Below are 20,110 nucleotides of genomic sequence, written 5' to 3'. Positions count from 1 at the left end.
GAAGAAATCTAAATTTCTTACTACTTAAATTAATCAATTATCGGTTTTTTTAGTCTTTCTTTAATTAACACCTTTGTGGCAACCCCACAGAGTTGAAAGTCACCCGCTAGGGATAGTGAACCCAATAAAGGGAAAAAGCACAAAAAAAAAGCTACAAAGAAAGAAGCATTCCAAAATATAGCATCTCACCACAACTAGCAACATCAAAGTCCCTCTTGCATCTTATTAACTGTACAGCCACTAAAAAAACCACTAAAAACATTAAATAAAAATAGTACAAAACACTTCAAAATATAAGCTTACAATTTAAACATTTTTAAATAATAAAAAAAAAATAAGATCAAGAGAAATACAGCATCATACAAAGTCTAAGAGAGATACACCATCATATAATTATAACCTACAAATTGAAAAAAAAAATCTAAATTTGAACTCAAATTACTACAGTGTGAACAGAAGGTCCAATCATGTGTATCAATCTTAATGTTTACAATTTAACCTTTTATAGTGCCAAAAATAGCATAACACTATACCCGTGGAAATCATGTCAATGCTTACTAGCTTTTAATAAAAGAAAATGACATTTCAACAATCATGCAACACTACTACTGGAATACATCTTATTTAAACAAAACTGGTAAAGTCTCACACTGATGTTACTTAAATGACATCTAATATCTTCCTTTCCCTTTTCTAAATACCAACTAAATTCAAAGAAAAGAGAGATGCTGATAATCCTTTTTCTTTCCAACACTCTTTTCAAAACAGTATTATTGAGTGAAATCCATTTGGACCCAATCTCAATTTGAAAATTGATAGCAGGAAATACAAAACGGTTTTTGCCTTCTATTTCACACACCCTCTCTCCTCTTTACGTGTTAAGTTACCTAAAGGTAGAGAACTTGGCTATCCCTCTATTTCTCACACCCTCTCTGCTCTTTATACCTAAAGGCAGAGAACTCGGCTAGAGGGTTCAGGGAAACAATTATTATAACAGTGATTGGTTCTTTTAACATCTCTCCAATCAAAATTGTACATGTATCATTGGCGTGTTTCGTTAGCTAGCAGTTTCCATCGTACTAAATAACATTGCTGTTAGGATTATTCATTGAAAAAGAGAGCCTATCCCTGCAATTAGCAGTTTAGCATCAAAGTTGGATGCAATAACAATGTCAATGATTTAGCTTTCTATCCTCCTACCCTACTTAGGAGTTATTTTTAGGTGCTTGCTTCCCGTTCAAGTAAGTATGATTTGACTATTTATGAATTTGTCTCAAAATTAACAATTTTAGGAAATTAACAAAGGAATACTTGACTTCAAGTCTCACAAATCAACACTGTTTCCCATTTATGGCAATGAACGTAAAGAAAACTGTCACACACTTTCAAGTGAAAAGCCTCTGACCTTAAAATCCCGTAACAGTTTTAATGTACATATAATAAAACCAAACTGACAAAATAGAACAATCAAATTTATTCCAAAAAAATATAAAAATAGAACAATCAAATTCTCTTCAGAGTATAAGCAAATAAGAGATGACAGAATCTAGTTATCAATTTCCATATCTATACAAGGTAAATCAAAGATGACATTTGAGCAGAGAATACAGTTAATTTCAAGAAATGCATTGATTTTCAATTCCAATGTTTGCATGGAAAGAAATTTGAAACAAGGTAATCTTCTCTAATTTCTATTGTGTGGGGTAAAAAGGGAGGATGGGAAGTGATATATTTGAAAACAATAGTGTTACGGAACAAGTATAGAAGAATTTCACCTATCATGCAATTAAAACCATTGATGAACAAGAATTCCACTTTGTCGAAGAGAATTGAAGAGCTCCAAGCATTGATCATATGTTTTCTCATACTTTGAACTCCTCTGCCCAGGACAACATCTCTGCCACCTATTGTAATGGCATTCAAGGAAAATCTCATCTATCAAACATATGGCCCCAGTTTCAAACAACCTCGGAATGAGATCAAATTCAGTACCCTCCACATCCATTTTCATCACAACAAAATCATTCTTTGAAACCGTGTTCTTCATCCAATTAGCAAAATCAAATCCCTGTATCTTCTCCACCTCCCCATCAAACTCCTTCCCTGTCATCTGCAAAGGTTGAATCCTACCCATTCCTCTTCCTTTAACTGACACATGCTCCCCCGGATCACGATGAATCTCAAAAGCCAAAGTCTCATTCTTCACCCAAGCAGCATAAGGAATCAAAGTAAGCCCTTTCTTCATCCCATACTCCTTATGGAAAGTCTTATCAGCTTCAATAGCATACACATGAAATGTCTTGTTCTGTTTAGGATACTGTTTCCTAAACCAAGATCCTATACTAGAACCATAGCTTCTAGCTCCAACATCAACATACAAATACCTATTTTTGAAACTTATATCAACCATTGAAGAAAGATACTTTATGTTCATTATATTCCTTTTCAATGTAATCCATGGTTTCAACGGTTCCATTTCAATCAAAGGCTCAGCAATCCTAATCAAATCTTTCTTATAACCAGGAACATAACAATTTCCATTTGAATGTGAATAATAATCACTATCAAATTTACCAGAACCATAATCAACACACTCATTTTTTAATACAGTTTCATGTATATAAGGCATTGAAGAATCAAACCCTTCTAAAACATGCAATTTCACTACTTTGAAACAATGAAACAAATCAAGGAATGAATTGAAACTATAAGTATCTTTAGGGTTTGTGAAATGAAATACCGCAAATCCTTCCGGTTTCAGCGTCCGAGCAATCTCTGCTGCGAAAACAGCCGGCTTCGCCGACCTCGCGAACGAGCCTTCACCGGAAAACACAAAATCAAAGTAACCGTCACCGAACGGAATCCGCTCACCGGTTCCTGATTTCACAAGCGGCTTTACTGATTTCTTCGAGATTCCGATGGCGTTTTTGACGCCGATTTCCCTCAGAGCGAAAACATCCCGTCCGGTCGGCGTTTCAACGCAGAGAGACTTCCACTCCGGCGAAAGGTAACCGCCGCCGATCAAATCATGAAAAACCGACGAGTAGAAACTCACACTGTCAAGCCACTCCTTACTAGAATAAAGCTCCGATAACGATGAATTACCACGGCCGGCGCCGGGACCTGAGTCAACGGAGATAGGATCATTACCGGAAATAGCGAGACTGAATGACTCCGGAAGTGAGAAGAAGCAGAAATCGGCGACGTTACATGACTCGCCGGCGATGGAGATGACGTAAGCAAAACGAATAGCGATGATGAATACGCCGGAGAGAAGTAACCGTATTAGAAGGTTCCGGACAGAGCTAGGTTTCGCTGCGGTATGTTCCATGGTAGCCACTGTGCACTTCTTTTTCATCATAGAAAAATTTAAACTATAATAAAAAAAAATTAGAGTTTATTTTATCGGGAGCAGAATCTTGATGAAGTATGGTTTGCTCCGATTAAGGGTTTTGGTTCGGTGGTATAGATAGGGAAATAGAGAAAAAAGCGAGGGGTAAAACGGGAACAGCGCATGGTTTTTGAGAAAGAACGAGGTTTTAAGGTTTGTGTTTGTTTTTTTGTTTGTTTGAGAAAGGGAAGAGTGAGTCCGTGAGTGACTCGGGAGTGTGTGACTCAGTGACGATGGTAGAAGAATAAAAGAGGGAAAGTGTGAGTAAAGTGAAGCGGTTTGTGATGCGTGGATGGAGGAGTCTAGTCTTTTTCGGATTTCTATATTGGACAAAGTTTACTTATCAAAAAAAAAAAAAAAAAATATTGGACAAAGTTTCCTAATTTACGAGGATCAATCTCTTGTAATTTTATAAGAGAGTCAATTGGATTTTTTGCTTTTTTTGACACATAAATCTATTGGATTTGAAATTTTAAGAGAGTGTTTTGACAAAAGAAAAAGAGCAAGCGATGTCTCACGGTGTTTGACATATGTCGGTGTCTGATACTCGTATAACACTTGTACGATATATGTTGGATAGCTCAAACTGAAGTCCAAAAAAAATAATTTTTTTTTTATTTACTTTGACACTCATTTGATTCGTGTCTGACACCTGTAAGACACTTATACGACACGTGCCGGACAAGTGTTCCAATTTTTTTTTCTTTTCTTATACACTTCTTAAGCGTATATTAAACATATCTACAAGAGTTAAAGATGTGTCGAAATAACAATATTGATCGATGAAAGATTGAAGACATTACATTTTGATTACAACATTTTTAGTTTTTTCGATAGTAGATGAATAAATAAAGGTAAAATATTATTATATCCTGTTTTAATTTTTTTTCAAGAAATAACTTATTCAACTTAATATATATATATATATATATATATATATATATATATATATATATATAAAGAGAGCAATATGCGGAAAAATAAAACATAATAGTAATAAAAGTATTGCATGAAGAAAATAAAGGTAAAAGATTAATAAATACTGTTAAATCATCAATAATAAATATAATGAATTTAATAACGTAAAGGAAAAAATAAAAATTATTCGATAAAAACATTTTATTCATAAATTCTTACAGTAGTAGAGGCAAAACAAGCTTCTGAGGTTTTGATTCTCAAAATTTTGCATGCCTTACATAATGAACGAAACATCCTTTTATAGGAGAAGGATGAGTTCGGATTCCAAAATTTAATAAATTACAATCAATAATTCTATAACAGCTGTAAAGTAAATAGTAATAAACGACAAAAGTAATAATATGTGGCCGACAGGAATGGCAGACAATTTCCCACCAGGCACCGAAAGCAGATTCCTTTAATAATTTCAACAATAATTTCCTTCAATAATATCAACAATAATTGCAGAGTCTTTAGAGATCTAGCATCCCATAACAGTCATCTTCATTTTGATTATCGGTAGCACTTGTGATGCTAGTACTGTCGTTGTCAGACAATACTGACATAGCTTCCTTTAACTTTTCCATAAACTCGCGAGGATTAGTAACCTTTTGTAATGATTCCAAAAGCTGGGGCTGTAATGTCGAGAATTCATTAAGAGCTGGTAATGTTGCCTGAGATTCTTTACAAAGGCCAGGATTGGCCGCAAACCAAGCATTTAATCTGGTAGGGGAGATCAGGTCGGGGTTGAACTTGCTCCACCATTTTACCGAATACTTTTTTATTAATTGTTGAGGCAAGGCTTCCTCCCATAAAGGGGCGGTGGACATAGTCCAGGAAGAAATCCAAGTAATTCCAAAAACCGCGCAAAAACAAAGTAGAGCCTTATGAGGCGGGCAAGTAGTAATTTCTTTAAAAACATTAAAAGCTTCTTGAGCATAATCTGGTAAAATCTCTAAAATTGGTCCAACGGTGTAAAACCATTCTAAAAACCAATTTGGGAAGTTAATTGATATACCTTCATTAAACCAAATAAACCAAGTATGGTTGAAAGGCTCAATATCTAGAAAGTGATACCATGCCTTCATATAATCAAAGTAGTTGTAGCATTGTGGAACAAATGTTCTGCTTAATGTTTTCTCTTTATAAGGGGGTTGGTTCCAGTCGACTGGAGAAAGGACTTTATTAATCTTAAATTTGGAAAAGGTAATTTTATTTGAATCCTTTTGATCATAATGATGGGTTAACGTAATAGAATCAGTATCTATCAAAATGAATTCGTAAAATTTTCTAGTTTTAAAAAGATTCGAGTCTTCTGGTAGGTAAAAGAAGCCCGAAGGTAATATCTTGGATACTATCTGGAGTAATGAGGAATTAGCTGGACAGTATGACGATTCTAATGGTAAGATTGGTACAATTTGACTTTTAGTAATAAAGGTTGATTTGGGAGTTGATTCTGGGGGTGAATAATAGGCTAATTTTGATGGACGAGATTTTTGAGATGCTGGGCTAGCCAGTTGTGATGAAAAATGTAAAGGGGATATTAGACAAGGTCTAATTCCTGATTGTGGTCTAATTTTTGATGTAATTGATTGGGGACTGGACATAATTTTATTTAAATAAGAAGGTGAACCTAATGCTAATGTTTTGTCTGATGAGGAAGATCCCAAAGCTAATTCTTTGTTTGATATTTTTGGTGGACCATAATTATCCCGAGGATCTGATGTTGCTTTGCTACTCATGTTTACCCTGTAGAAATTCTCTGGTTAGAAAGTCTGGCAAGGAATTCTTAATTCCTTGTATATGCTCAATCTCGAAATCAAAACAGGAGAGTAATGATTGCCATCTAGCAAAAATATGTTTTGAAACTAAATTTTTTACATCTTTTTGTAAAACGCTGGTTGCAGCTTTGCAATCAGTTTTTAATAAAAATTTCTTAGAAAATAAATCATCTTGAAATTTTGTAATGCATAAAACAATTGATAAAATTTCTTTTTTAATAGTACTATATTTTAATTGGGCTGGGTTCCAAGCTCCAGAATAATATCTGACCACTTGTTCCTTATCCATACCCGGCAATATTTGCTTTAAGATTCCTCCAAAACCAAGATCAGAGGCATCAGTTTCCACTATTAATTTGGCTGTAGGATCTGGTATTCCTAGACAGGGTAATTTTTTCACTATAGTCTTAAGTTGTAATATACTCTGGGTCATGGTATCATCCCAAGGAGGTGGATTTTTCCTAAGTCTTTTAAACAAAGGGATACATATGGTTCTTAAATTAGGAATAAAATCTGACACATAATTAACACAACCTAAAAACCTTTGTAATTGGGTCTTATCTTTTAGTTCATTAGGAAATTTACTAACAAATTCTAATGACCTACTAATTGGAGTGTACATTCCTTGTGTTATATCAAAGCCTAAAAATCTAATTTTTGACTGATATATCTTTAATTTTCTTTCAGATAGTACCAATCCATTATTTTTAATGATTTGATAAAATAATTCCATATGGTGAAAATGTTGGTTAATCGAATCCGAAAAAACTAATATGTCGTCTAAGTATATTATGGTGAAATCTGAATAATTATTAAATATGGTGTTCATAATATTCTGAAATTCAGAAGGGGCATTTTTTAATCCTAAAGGCATAACGTTCCATTCGTAATGACCAAATGGTACCACAAATGCTGTTTTATATTTATCTTTTTCTTCTAATTGAATTTGATAATATCCTGATTTTAAATCAAATTTTGAGTAAATACTTTTATTATGTAATCTATTTATTAAATCTTTTTTATTAGGTATAGGATACCTAATCCATTTTAATGCTTTGTTTAATGGTTTATAATTTATTACTAATCGTGGACTTCCTCGTTCTAATTCTGAAGCATTGATTACATAAAACGCCGAGCAACTCCAGGGAGATTTGCTTGGCCTAATTAACCCTTTATCTAAATATTCTTGTATTTCTTTTTTACAGTATTCTAGGTGTTGTTGATTCATTTGTATGGGTCGAGCTTTAGTTGGTATATCAACTTCTTTAAAATCTTGTTCGTAAGGTAAAGAGATAGTGTGTACTTTTCTTTTCCAGAACGCATTGGGCTGTTCTGAACAAAGGTCCTTTTTAAATTTTTCTAAAACATTATCAATTCTTTCTTTAATAATTGGTGATCCTATCTGTTCTTCTATTCTCTTAAATCGTATTTCTTTATTAATAAAATTAATTTGCCTTTTCTTTTTACTTATTAAGTTAATTCGAGATATGGCTCTTTCTCGAACAGAGTTTAAATCTCTAACTTTTGGTTTATCTAAGAACTCAAAATTAATTTCCCTACCTAAGACTGTAGTGGTTATACCATTTTCATCTACTTTAAGGGGGTAAAGTAAGGTTAAAAAGGGTGTTCCTAGAATAATTTCTTCTGTAATATTTTTTACTAACAAAAAGGAAGTTATGTAACAAACTTTTTCTTTACAAACTTTAGCGTTAGATAATTTATAAGAGACTTGTAATCTAGTTCCATTAGCTCCTCTTAATGATTCCTTAGTCTTTTCGTAAAACTGGGTAGGTATTAATCCTTCTTGTATGCAATTTAAATCTGCTCCAGAGTCTACTAAAGCAGTAAATTCATAAGCTGTATCTTTGATTATTAATTTTATCTTAGTATACCATTTATGGGATATCATTTTTTCTATTTTATTAATGTAGGTTTCTTCTTCGTGTTCTTTATTAGAACTAGTAGCTCGTAACCTATTTTGTTCTTGGATAATCATGGTTCCTTGTATTTCTAGAAGTTTTACCTCTAGCTCATCATCTCTAGTTTTTAATGATCTAATCTCATTTTTGAGAATCGTAATTTCTTCCTTTAGATCTTTTATTGTTATAGTTCCTGGCGAGGGTTTTTTAAATAGATCCATAACATCTTTAAATTCCACTTTATGTAATTCTTTTTTAGTTATTTCATTATCATCTATAATATCTTTAATTTGTCTCATAAAGGCTTGCTTACTTTCAGATTCTTCCATCTTATCTAGTATTCCTATTAAAGTATTAGCCTGATGATTAGTTAAAACATTAATGCTTTTAATGCAGTTGTTACAATTACAAAAATCTATACCTAAACACTCATCTGATTCTTCTTCGCTAGAATCACTAGATTCAACTAATTGATTAATATCCTCAAATTCATTAGACGAAGAGGATTCTTCTTCTGATAATAGCATTATATTTTCTAATGTATGAATTAGATTTTGTTTTAATTCTTCTGAAATATCTAATTTACTTATTTGTTGAATTTTTTCTCTGACTTTACAGTCATTAGCATAATGTCCAAATCGTCCACACTTGTAACATTTAATGTCTTTATTTTTGTTACTAGTTTTCTGATAAGGTTTTTTACTATTCTTATGTTTTGGTTTTTTATAAAATCTTTTATCTTCTTGATAATTTTCTTTTTGGTTTTTGCTTTTCTTGTAATAATTGGAAATGTTTTTCTTATTCTTATTAAAGGATTTTTTCTTGCTTTTAGGGTTGCTAGGAGCTCGAATAGGGGTAGCACCATACTGCTCACAAAACGAACCCATTTCTTTTCTATTATTTGCTTTTTCACTTTTAATCTTATTTTGTAATTTATAATCTGTACAAATTTGCAAACCAGTTTCTACAATATAATTTGATATTTCTCCTAAAGTTAATGAATTAAAAGGGATCTCTCCACTATAATTTTGTCTAATGTTACTTTTAACTTTTTCTGCAAATAATCTAGGTAAACCACTAATAAATCTTTCTTTCCAATAAATGGCTGCCCCATCAGGACGCAAACATAACTTAGAAAGAAACATATCTTTATACCAGCGATAATCCGACATAGTTGGGCAATAAAGATTTAATAGTTGATCGGACGCTCTTTGTTGTAATTTTAAAGGTTCTCCTATAAAGAACTTGGTTATCGCATATAATAGGGTTGTAACACAAATTTCTTCGTTTGTTTCTATTTTAACTGCCGAATCAATTTTTAATTTATCTTCCTCACTGAGGATATTATCCCACCAACCTTTTAATTGACCAGTAAATCCCATTACTAGCATATCTTTTGTTTTTCTATCTGAATTCTTTTTAATTTTAAAGGCAGTGGCTGCCATGGTCATATTTTGAATAATATTTAATATATGATGTTCAGATGCACCATCTATGTTCCACTCTATAATACAGTCTCCGGAGTAACTATCTCCGATGAAACTATTTCTTTCCTCAAACTGAACATCAGCAAAGGAAGGTCTAGGGTAATAATTTCTAGTTTTAGGCCGGGGGGCCTTATCCAAACGAGAGAGAATATTCTCTTCGTTATCTTCAAATGATAATGTGTTAATTTTTACTTCTGATGTGGATCCTATGTTTAAGATTTTTAATCTATCAACTAATTCATCTAATTTTTGTTCTGGATTAAATCCTAAGGTTAAATTTTTAATTTCTTTATCTGAGGGTATATTGTAATGATAGATTGGTCTAGTTGGGTCAGATGTTTTAACATCTAATGTTTCTGGTAATAATTGTTCAACTCGGTCTAATTGTTGAGCCATGGTGTGTAATATTTGGTTTGTGTAGTTTAATTGACTATGAATATTATTTATTTCTTTCTTTGATTCAGTAGGATTAGTTATAATTTTAAAAGGCGAGGCTTCTATTTCAATATTTTCTTTAGGTGGGGTAATTTTGATAGCTTCTAAAGGGGGATGAATAGCTTCAACTATTTCCCTCCGAGCAGTCTTCCACTTAATACTCATTCTGGTTTTAGTGTTTAAAAATAATTTTTTAGCATAAAGATTTGGAATATTGTTATCTAAGCAGTATAATTCGAACCATGTAAAGAAGTAAATATTTACTTCGTGATGTTCTAAGAATTGATAAAATAATTTTAGATATAGATTTCTTTTATCTTCAGAAAAGGTATTAAAATACCATTTACGTTTCTCTTTGTTATAATCAGCTAGAAAGTCTTCTCTAATCCAGGTTTTATCAATTTCGAAGGGCTCCTCACTTTTAATCATTCCTAATATTTGAGATTCAGTAGGTGAAGGAGATCTACTGATTCTTTCTTGGTAAATAGGTTGTGGTATGGTTGGAGCGAAATTTACTCCTGCTAAATTTAATCTAATTGTGGAGTCTACAGAATGTCTAGCAGAGGAAGATCCTATGCTGGGCGACTGATTATATCTAAAAGATTGACTCCTGTTCATTCTAATCCTAATGTTTCCATCACGGTCCGTAATGATATCCCTAATGGATCTAGCTTCTAGCTTCTCAGGCTGAGAGGCATGTTCTATTATCCATTCTTCGGGTATTTTATCTTGTAATTCAGATATTGTTAGAATCTTTGGAGTAATAACATTAGATTTTTTAAGATTTGCTTCAATAATACAGGTTTCATTTTTTGGGGTTGATCTTAATGATTTATAATTATAATTAACATTAGTTATTTTATATGTTATCCTGGTTATAATATCTACGTTAGAAATTCCTTCGGTAAAATTATCGTTTTGATGTTGGACACAAATAACTAATGAACTACTAGTTACTTCATCTCCTAAGCTCATAGAATAATTTGGATAACAGTTAAAGTAAACTGGTCCATCATTAAGATTAGATTCCAGCATAGCTATAACTGAATCATGAAAATCACGTATTCTTGAATCTCGTAAAATTAGTAATATTGGTGAGTTTAATCCTAATTTATGAAGTGGTTTAACAGCCACTTGAACTAACCCTAGATGAATATATCTAAAACCATCTCTGTAATGTTGATCTAATAGCTTTTTATCTAGTAAGGTAAATATTTCTTGTTTATTTTTTACGTTTCTAGCTTGTTCTAGAGTATGTATAATCTTTTGACTTTTAAAATCAAAGGTACTAATTTTATAGATTTCATTTAACTTAACTTCTGGCATATTCCAATTAATTAATTTATTTTCTAATTCTTGAACTTCTAATTCTTGATTTTGAAAAGTATCTTGGTTTAATGTGGGTTAAGTACTTGAGGAAGTAGGTGGAACTAAAGTTCTGTTAGACCTACTGCTTCTACCACTAACTCTGCTCCAAGCCCTATCCAGTAACCGAGACATCTTTGAATTAATTTCACTTTAAATTTTCAACTGTTTCGCTTTAAAATAAAACTCTTTATATATATATATATATATATAGGGGTTTTCTAACTTAGACCCTAGTTAGGTCTAAGTTAGCAAGGTGCACCTTTTCAATTGGACCAAAATACACATTCTTTTAATTTTTGAAAGAATAGAGCAACAGGGGCATTTCTGTTATTTTACCCCAACAGTACACGCGCCCCACCTTCGGAAACCATTAATAGACGCGGATCCAGTGTCGCGCGCGTACCGAAGGACCATGGTTACAGACCGTTGATTTCAATCAGACAGCCAAGATCTGATCTCATCAAGACTGTCTGATCAATCAGACAGCCCAGATCATCCTGATCCATCAGATTCCAGATCCTGCGCCACACTGGATTACAACCTGGAGAGAGAAAAATTTGCTTTTTAAAAGTAGGACACGTGTCACACAATGGTTGGCTGGGCGTGATTTTTGTTCATTTAATACTTTGAACTCAATTATTTCGTTGTAAATTAATTTTTTATTTTTTTATTTTTATACCAAAATTCATAATTTTTTTTTGTCTACAAATAGAGACTTGGTTCGTTTGATTTGGACACCGAAAAAAAACGCAATTTTTCACTACCTTAATCTCATTTTTTGTCTAGTAAATACGTTACTTGTGTGTTGTAATTTAACACGCACCACTCAACCAACTCACTGAAACCATTATACCAGGAAAATAGTAGATAATATTCTGGAACTTTTGGTGTATTTTATGAAATTTTTGGAGACCTGAAACTATTTTTAGTTAATTAAATGAGATAAAACGGTAATTAAAAACTAATGTTTGCTTCTGAAACCATTTTACTGGTAGAATGGTTGCACATAGTTGTATTCTGAAACCATTTTACTGGTAGAATGGTTTCAATGAGTAATTTTATTAATTGTGTTTGCTTCTGAAACCATTTATCTGGTACAATGGTTTCAGAGAGTTGTAATCTGAAACCATTTTGCTGGTAGAATGGTTTCAGTAAGTTGATTATTAGTCATTTGCTTCTGAAACCATTTAGCTTGTAGAATGGTTGCACATAGTTGTATTCTGAAACCATTTTACTGGTAGAATGGTTTCAGTGAGTAATTTATTAATTGTGTTTGCTTCTGAAACCATTTATCTGGTACAATGGTTTCAGAGAGTTGTAATCTGAAACCATTTTGCTGGTAGAATGGTTTCAGTAAGTTGATTATTAGTCATTTGCTTCTGAAACCATTTAGCTTGTAGAATGATTGCACATAGTTGTATTCTGAAACCATTTTACTGGTAGAATGGTTTCACTGAGTAATTTATTAATTGTTTTTGCTTCTGAAACCATTTATCTGGTACAATGGTTTCAGAGAGTTGTAATCTGAAACCATTTTGCTGGTAGAATGGTTTCAGTAAGTTGATTATTAGTCATTTGCTTCTGAAACCATTTAGCATGTAGAATGGTTTCAGAGATTTGTACTCTGAAACCATTTTCCTAGTAGAATGGTTTAAGTGAGTTGATGTAAGGTAGTGAAAAATGAGATTTAGGTAGTGAAAAATAGGGTTTTTTTTTCTGTGTCCAAATCAAACGAACCAACCAAGTCTCTATTTGTAGACAAAAAAAATATATGAATTTTGGTATAAAAATAAAAAAATAAAAAATTAATTTACAATGAAATAATTGAGTTTAAAGTATTAAATGAAAAAAAAATTAACGCAGCCAATCATATGCTGACACGTGGCCTTTCTTTTTTAAAAAGTTTCTCTCTCCGCGTGTGGGCTGCAGCCACGCGCGCCTGTCGGCGCGTGTGATGCACGCGCGTGGATTTTGTGCAATCACACGCTGCCACGTGTCCTGGGGGTGGGAAAAGAAGGTGGGGGCGCGTGTACTGTTGGATAAATTACAGAAATGCCCCTGTTGCTCTATTCTTTCAAAAATTAAAAAAATGGGTATTTTGTTCAACTGAAAAGGTGCACCTTGCTAACTTAGACCCAACTGGGTCTAAGTTAGCAGCCCCCATATATATATAGGATGTATATTATGAGAATACTAAAGATATATGACAATAGGAGAATGAAATAATAGTCATTAGATTAAAATGGATGGTTGAGATTATAGTAATTATTGTGAGTGATGTCACATTCAACCAAACATTTCCTTCTTCCGTATCTTACTTCTCTCTTACCATTCCCGACCGGTTCTTCCCTTTCCTTCCACCACTAGTAGTTCCGGCCAGTCGCCTTCTTCCATCATCGTCGGTTGTCGGCTTGAGAGCCTGGTTGCCGTTTTCTGATTGTTGAGGGATTGTAAAAAATTAGATCTAATTCACACCACTTTAGAAGATGTGATTGTTGAGCATGGTTGCCTTCTTCCGATGTGAAACTTTCAGCGGCCAGTTGAGAAAACTATGAATTTATAAATTGAAACAACTTTAGAAGAGGAATTTATTAAATGGTTTGTGAAGGATTACGCTAACGGTGGACATGATGATGGTGGATCTGTGTCTCGTCCCTTTTGTTCTTCAGTTACCAACAAGAAATTTCTGAAGGGATACTTTCAAATGGTTGAATTGCTTATATATAGCTATTACAAATTGAATTTAATATTGTTCTTCTTTTGATTTGGTAGCAACGAGACCTTGACATTGTCTTATGTTATAATAACCTTGTGATTGATTTATATTAACCGGTGTAATTGAATGGTTACAGCAACAATGTCGTAAGATTTACTTGTGTGCAAGACAGCGGTCGAAACTGAGACGGCGTTCGGAAGTTTATGGGTCAGTGGAGGTTGGCCAGAACTAAGATGGTGAATTCATTGGTGTATTGCTGTATCCATCGGCGGCTGCGAGGGTAAGGCGTGAGAGAGAAAGATTCTTCGAAGGAATGAACAGTGAAGAGAGAAGTTGAAGGGTTTGTGATTGAGTGGAAAAGACTCATTAAAAAGTGTTTTAATCTCAACCATTCATTTTAATCTAATGGCTATAAATTTATATGTATATATTATGATTGTCAATTTATATGTTTTATAAATATGTAGCGGTATCAGTCTCCTATATATATATATATGTGTCAAATGTTACACCGGTGTAATTTGATCCCTCCCCTATATATATATATATTATTTTTGTTGATAGATGAAATAATAAAGTCATTGAAAACTCACACACATAAAGTGGAGTGATCGGGGTTCGAACCTCGGTCCTGACGTCCAACACTAACAATTTCGACATTTCTACCAATTGAGCTAAGATTTGTGGTCAACTCTTAAATTTTTATTAATAATTATAATTATAATATATATTTCAAAAAATTACAATATATATAATCAACTTTGTTAAACACCCTTTTTTTCAATATAAGTCATAAAACAATCATTCATAAATTCATCATGCATTTGATTAGCAATTTAGTATTTACAATCTTCAAAATAGAAAAGGACCATTTTGCGGTTGCTGGCAACCTGCAAAATCATTACTAACTTCAAAAATTGATAAACTAACGGATAAACTAGGGTCAGACCCACACTCAGCCCAGAGTGTGCAAGTGCATCCACTCAAATTTTGATAATTGCATCTGTTATCAAACTTTATTTATATTTGCACCCCTCAAATTTTTAAGTTGCACCTTGCACTAGACCCTTCCTCGTTAGATCACCACCACCATTCATTCATACATTGATAAGTGGCAAACCTATACTATGCCCAAGTGCAAATTTACTTAAGTAAGGGTATCTTATTGCTAAACATCCGGCTACCCATAGTTTGAAGGGAAGAAGCCCAAGTAGCTATGCCACCGTAGAATCATTAATATTCGCGGAGACGATCATTTTAATATTTTTAACAGTATTTTATTACAGTTTAATGGATATACTCTGTCAGTGTAAATTAATTTTACACTGACATCCAATAAGAATCAAATATTTCTCCACATATACATTTTTCTCTTTTATTATTTTGTTGCAGTTATTTCTAAAGAATTCTTATTTAAATTGACAAAACACAGCCATGCAGGATCAACCCCATTCTCCTCCAGTTAATAGACAAATACCCTAACCAATTAGCTACAGTGATTGATGATTATGCATATTGCATGCACAATTGACCGTTATAATTTTTTTTATAAGCAAAATATTATTATAAGGGAGTACCAAGGGGTACTCAAACCCTTACAACTGTCATCAAAAAGCAAGAACTTTGAATACAAGACACCGGGTCTAAACACCAACTAGAAAATGGAATACAAGCATTACGGCCATAACGACGAGAAAACCATAGCCAAGAAAAAGCTTAATATCCTCTAATAACGACGACCGTCCTGGATGGGTCATTTGAAGATAGCATTATTCATGTATTTCCATATATTCCAAGTGGTTACCAACCAAACTAAGTGACGAACCCGCCCATTATCTTTTGCTTTAAACAGATCACCAAATAACAAAAAATGTTTTGTACCTTCGACCCTCGGTTGAAAAGAATGTCGAAGCCAAAGGAGAACATTGCGCCATACTTCCTTACTGAATCGGCACGAAAAGAAAAGATGTGTGCCGTCCTCAATTTGCTGAAAACAAAAAACACAGGGCATATCATGAGGATTTGTTAAAATACCTCTACGATTAAAAGCAGCTCTTGTTGGAAGTCTATTTAACAGTAACCGCCACCCGAAAATTTTAATCTTAGATGGAATATCCGTTCTCCACAACCTTTGAATGACATCCAATACTTTAGCATCCAAGCTGTCAACCTGTTTTAAAGATAATAAACAAGAATAACAAGATTTAACTGAAAACAGTTTATTATACATATGAACTCGCTACAATTTAAATATTTATATTTTGTTTTTTTTTACTAAGTTTATGTTTTAATTTAGCATAAATATCTTTTTCGTCTCGATAAAATTAACAAATTTTGATTTTCGTTCCTATAAAAACAACACATATTTTCATTCCCCCAAAAAAAAAAATGGTCATGACATAGATTTGATATAGGTTTAACATAATATATATACATTTTGAACGTAAAAAGATCATAAAATTAACATTAAAAAGAACAAAAATTGGTCATTATGGACTAAAAATTTAACAGAAACTTTTTAGAAATGAAAACATGAAATTCTTTTTATAGGAACGGAAATGTTAAAAAAGTTTGCACCCCTAACTCAGGGTCATGAATCCGCCACCGGGATAAACAATATGATTTTTAGTTTCAAGTTTCAACCTTTTTTTTTTGAAAGATCACTTAATTATTTCCTTTAAAAATGAAATTCAACACTCCTAATTTTTGTGTATATATATATATATATATATATATATATATATATATATATATATATATATATATATATATATATATATATATATATATATATATATATATATATATATAATAAGGAGATATAAACAAAGGATAGAGGTGAATCATATTTTGTCCTTTGATGTATAGATAATCTTCGTTTAGAAAAAAAGAGTTCAATATTTGAAAAGAATAAATAACAAAATCAAAAAAAAGAAAAAAGAAACTAAAACAAGCAATCGATAAGAATGAAAATTATATTTAAGCCAACATTGTGCTTTGCGATTAAGAAAGAACTTACAAATACAGAGTGTGGAATTGGAATGAAGAGGAAAAAACAAAGAGTGGGGACACGGGTAGTTTTGCTTTTGGTAGCATTCAATTGAAGGATTTTTTTTCATTAGCCGGACCGTTGAATCTGATTCGGGGACAATTATGTCATTAAATGATTTTAAGGAAATTGAACTCCGGTCGTCACTACCAAATTTAGTGTCAATCATCATTGGATAAACTAACGATTGGTTCATTCAATTGAAAAGATTCCTCATAACAAGACTTTTGTCTTGGATTAGAAGGAGAACCATCTAGATTTTCTCATTAAGTCATGAACGCGAGTTTTTGTTAATAGTTAGTTAGTTTAATGGTAATTGACGCTGAACTTGGTAGGGAGGATTATAGTTCGATTCCTCGCAACTGCGATCGGAGGGGATTGGAACCACTTGATGTCAAAAATGACCCCGAACCAAATTAAACTTGTGTTGAAAGAAAAAGAAGTATTAGATCAAGTGTATATTGATCTAATAATGTAAGACGTGTCTCACTATATTACTTGTTCATTACCCCTCCGTACCAAATTATAAGTCACTTTGATGAAAAAAATTTGTACCAAATTATAAGTCGCTTTACATTACCAATGAAATATTTAATGTTATTTTTCCTATTATACCTATAACTATTTATTACTCTCTTCTACTATTTCAATTCTTCAATTTATTTTTTCCTTATCATAAATGAAGGATAATTTTGTACATCGGCTCATAATTTCTCTTTTCCATACATCATTAATTACATTTCTTAATACGGCTACATCAATGTTTTGTTCACGCAAGTATTTATGATATCTTTAACAAATAAACATGTCGTAGATAATAGTTTATGCGCGTGCTCATATGTTTATTTTGCTTCCGGCTAAAGTATTATTATTGGTTATAATCTTCTATTGAGCATGTGTCGTATTGATTAATTGTTAAATTAATTTTAACAATCGATCAATTTTCACTTAATTCAAAACAAATAATATGAAATCCAAATAAAATCATTATTTCGTCAAAAATAAAATAAAATAAAAACATTATATTTTATTATTATTTATTTTATTTCACACTATAAAAATAGTCTTATATTAAAATATGTCGTATATTCATGTATTTTTTTAACCATTATATATTAATTATATCACTTTAATTTATATAATTATTTTAGAACTATAAAATTTCGTTTGGATATTTTAAAATAAATTTCTTAAATTTACAAAAATGGCAATCTAATTAAATTGAACTAAACCAAATTGTTATTCATCGGTGTTTGATTGCTCTAAATTTTATAAAAAGATATATTGCAAAACACAAACCAAACCAATCCAATTATTTTTTATTGATTCGAATTTTCTCCCTCCAAAAAAACTGAACCAAAGTAACTCGTTACATCTTAATTGTACGAGGCCAAAGTAACAAGTTTAGAAATATGGTAAATAAGGTTTTACCCCCCTGCAAAATAGGTCATTTTTGCATTATCCCCCTGCAAAAAAAATTTAGGCTTACCCCCCTGTAATATGAAGATTCCTTATTTTTGCCCCCTAAAAGTACAACAAGGCAGCTGATGGAGATAGAATTTCGACATGGCACACATATGTGGATTTTTTATATTTTTTATTTAATTTTTATGCCACATCAGTTAACACTTAACAGTTACTATAACTTTTTTAAACCAAAAAAAAATAAAATAAAAGGAAAAACAACAACAATGTCATTGCTTATATAAAAAACAAAACAGCAACATCATCATCATCTTCAAACTATGATCTTCTCAAACCAAAAATTACAACAAGAACACAAAATCTTTACACTAAGCTCTCTCTCTCTCTCTCTCTCTCTCTCTCTCTCTCTCTCTCTCTCTCTCTCTCTCTCTCTCCCTCCCTCCCTCCATGACCGGCGAAACTCCGCCACTGCCGCTATCTTCACCATCGTCGCCGAGTTGAACAACAAGAACAACACCAAGAAGAACAACAACATCAAGAACAAAGCATTACCCAAAATCCAAGATTTGAAAAACGCATTACCCAAAATCCATAAATAGTTTGTAAAACCACAGTTGAAAAACTCATATCTCCTTCAATTTTCATCAACAAAATTGTTTGTAAAATCCAAAAATAAAAAATCACATAAATAAGAACATGGTTCTTCTTCTTCTTCTGTCTTGATTTTTGAATCCTTCGACAAACCCAGATGTGTTCTTCGCAAATAATGAAACGAATGGGTGTTAAGAGATCTGAGTTTTTCAATTTTGGGGTTTGAATTTTGATTTTTGGTAAGAAGAGGAAAAGTTACGTTTGCAGGTTCATGGGAAAGGTAGAATTTAGAAGAGGAATAATTTGGAAGCATGTTCTGGATTTAATTTCTTTTTCTTTTAAAAAAAAAATTATGTGGCATTATTTAACTATGTGGCATAAATATTTTAATAAAAAATAATGAAAAACCACGTAGGCATGCCACATCATCGATTTTGCCCAGTCACTATACATGTTGTCGACTAAGGGGTAAATGAGGGAATCTTCATATTGCAGGGGGTAAGCCTAAAAAAATTTTTTGCAGGGGATAACGCAAAAATGACCTATTTTACAGGGGTGTAAAACCCTATTTACCCTTCATTTTATGATTCTTATTCTGTCCTCTTTCAAGACTCATCCCCGTGTACCCCGTGCCACCGTTTTATAACACTCCTGCGTGATAAACAAGGTTAAGCATCTTTGACCACAAAAAAAGAGTAAAGTGGTGGTTCATTCATTTGTTTACTTTTTAAAAGATATTACAAGATTGGTGGTCATTATCAATTTAGTGAAAATTTAACTGGAATAATATAATCTCTCCGTCATTTTTATAAGAAACACTTTAAAAAAATTACACAGATTAAGGAAACACATTGTAAATGGTTATTTCATTTAATACTCTTAAGAATTTAAATTTATTCCATATATACCCTTATTTAATTATTCTTAATTCAACCAACTTACTTATTTTTAAATTCTCTCTCATAATAAATAAGGGCATAAGTGAAATTAA

At 32.2% G+C, this 20,110-nt stretch overlaps 1 protein-coding gene across 1 annotated transcript; it reads right to left on the bottom strand.

The window, feature by feature from the left end:
• Positions 1-1,451: 1,451 nt before the first annotated feature.
• Positions 1,452-3,811, bottom strand: LOC123891308. The gene has a single exon (XM_045941145.1). The coding sequence runs from the start codon at positions 3,359-3,361 to the stop codon at positions 1,787-1,789; it is 1,575 nt and encodes a 524-aa protein (XP_045797101.1). The 5' UTR covers positions 3,362-3,811; the 3' UTR covers positions 1,452-1,786.
• Between the last annotated feature and the right edge of the window lie 16,299 nt (positions 3,812-20,110).

The sequence above is a fragment of the Trifolium pratense genome, linkage group LG6, assembly GCF_020283565.1.
Source record: "Trifolium pratense cultivar HEN17-A07 linkage group LG6, ARS_RC_1.1, whole genome shotgun sequence".
Lineage (NCBI taxonomy): Eukaryota > Viridiplantae > Streptophyta > Magnoliopsida > Fabales > Fabaceae > Trifolium > Trifolium pratense.
Note: the sequence above shows the minus strand (reverse complement) of the source record. Positions and strands in the feature narration are given on the sequence as shown.

What these genes read in the sequence shown, in the direction of transcription:
- LOC123891308 (XM_045941145.1), bottom strand. Translation starts at nt 3,361, where the DNA reads ATGATGAAAAAGAAGTGCACAGTGGCTACCATGGAACATACCGCAGCG.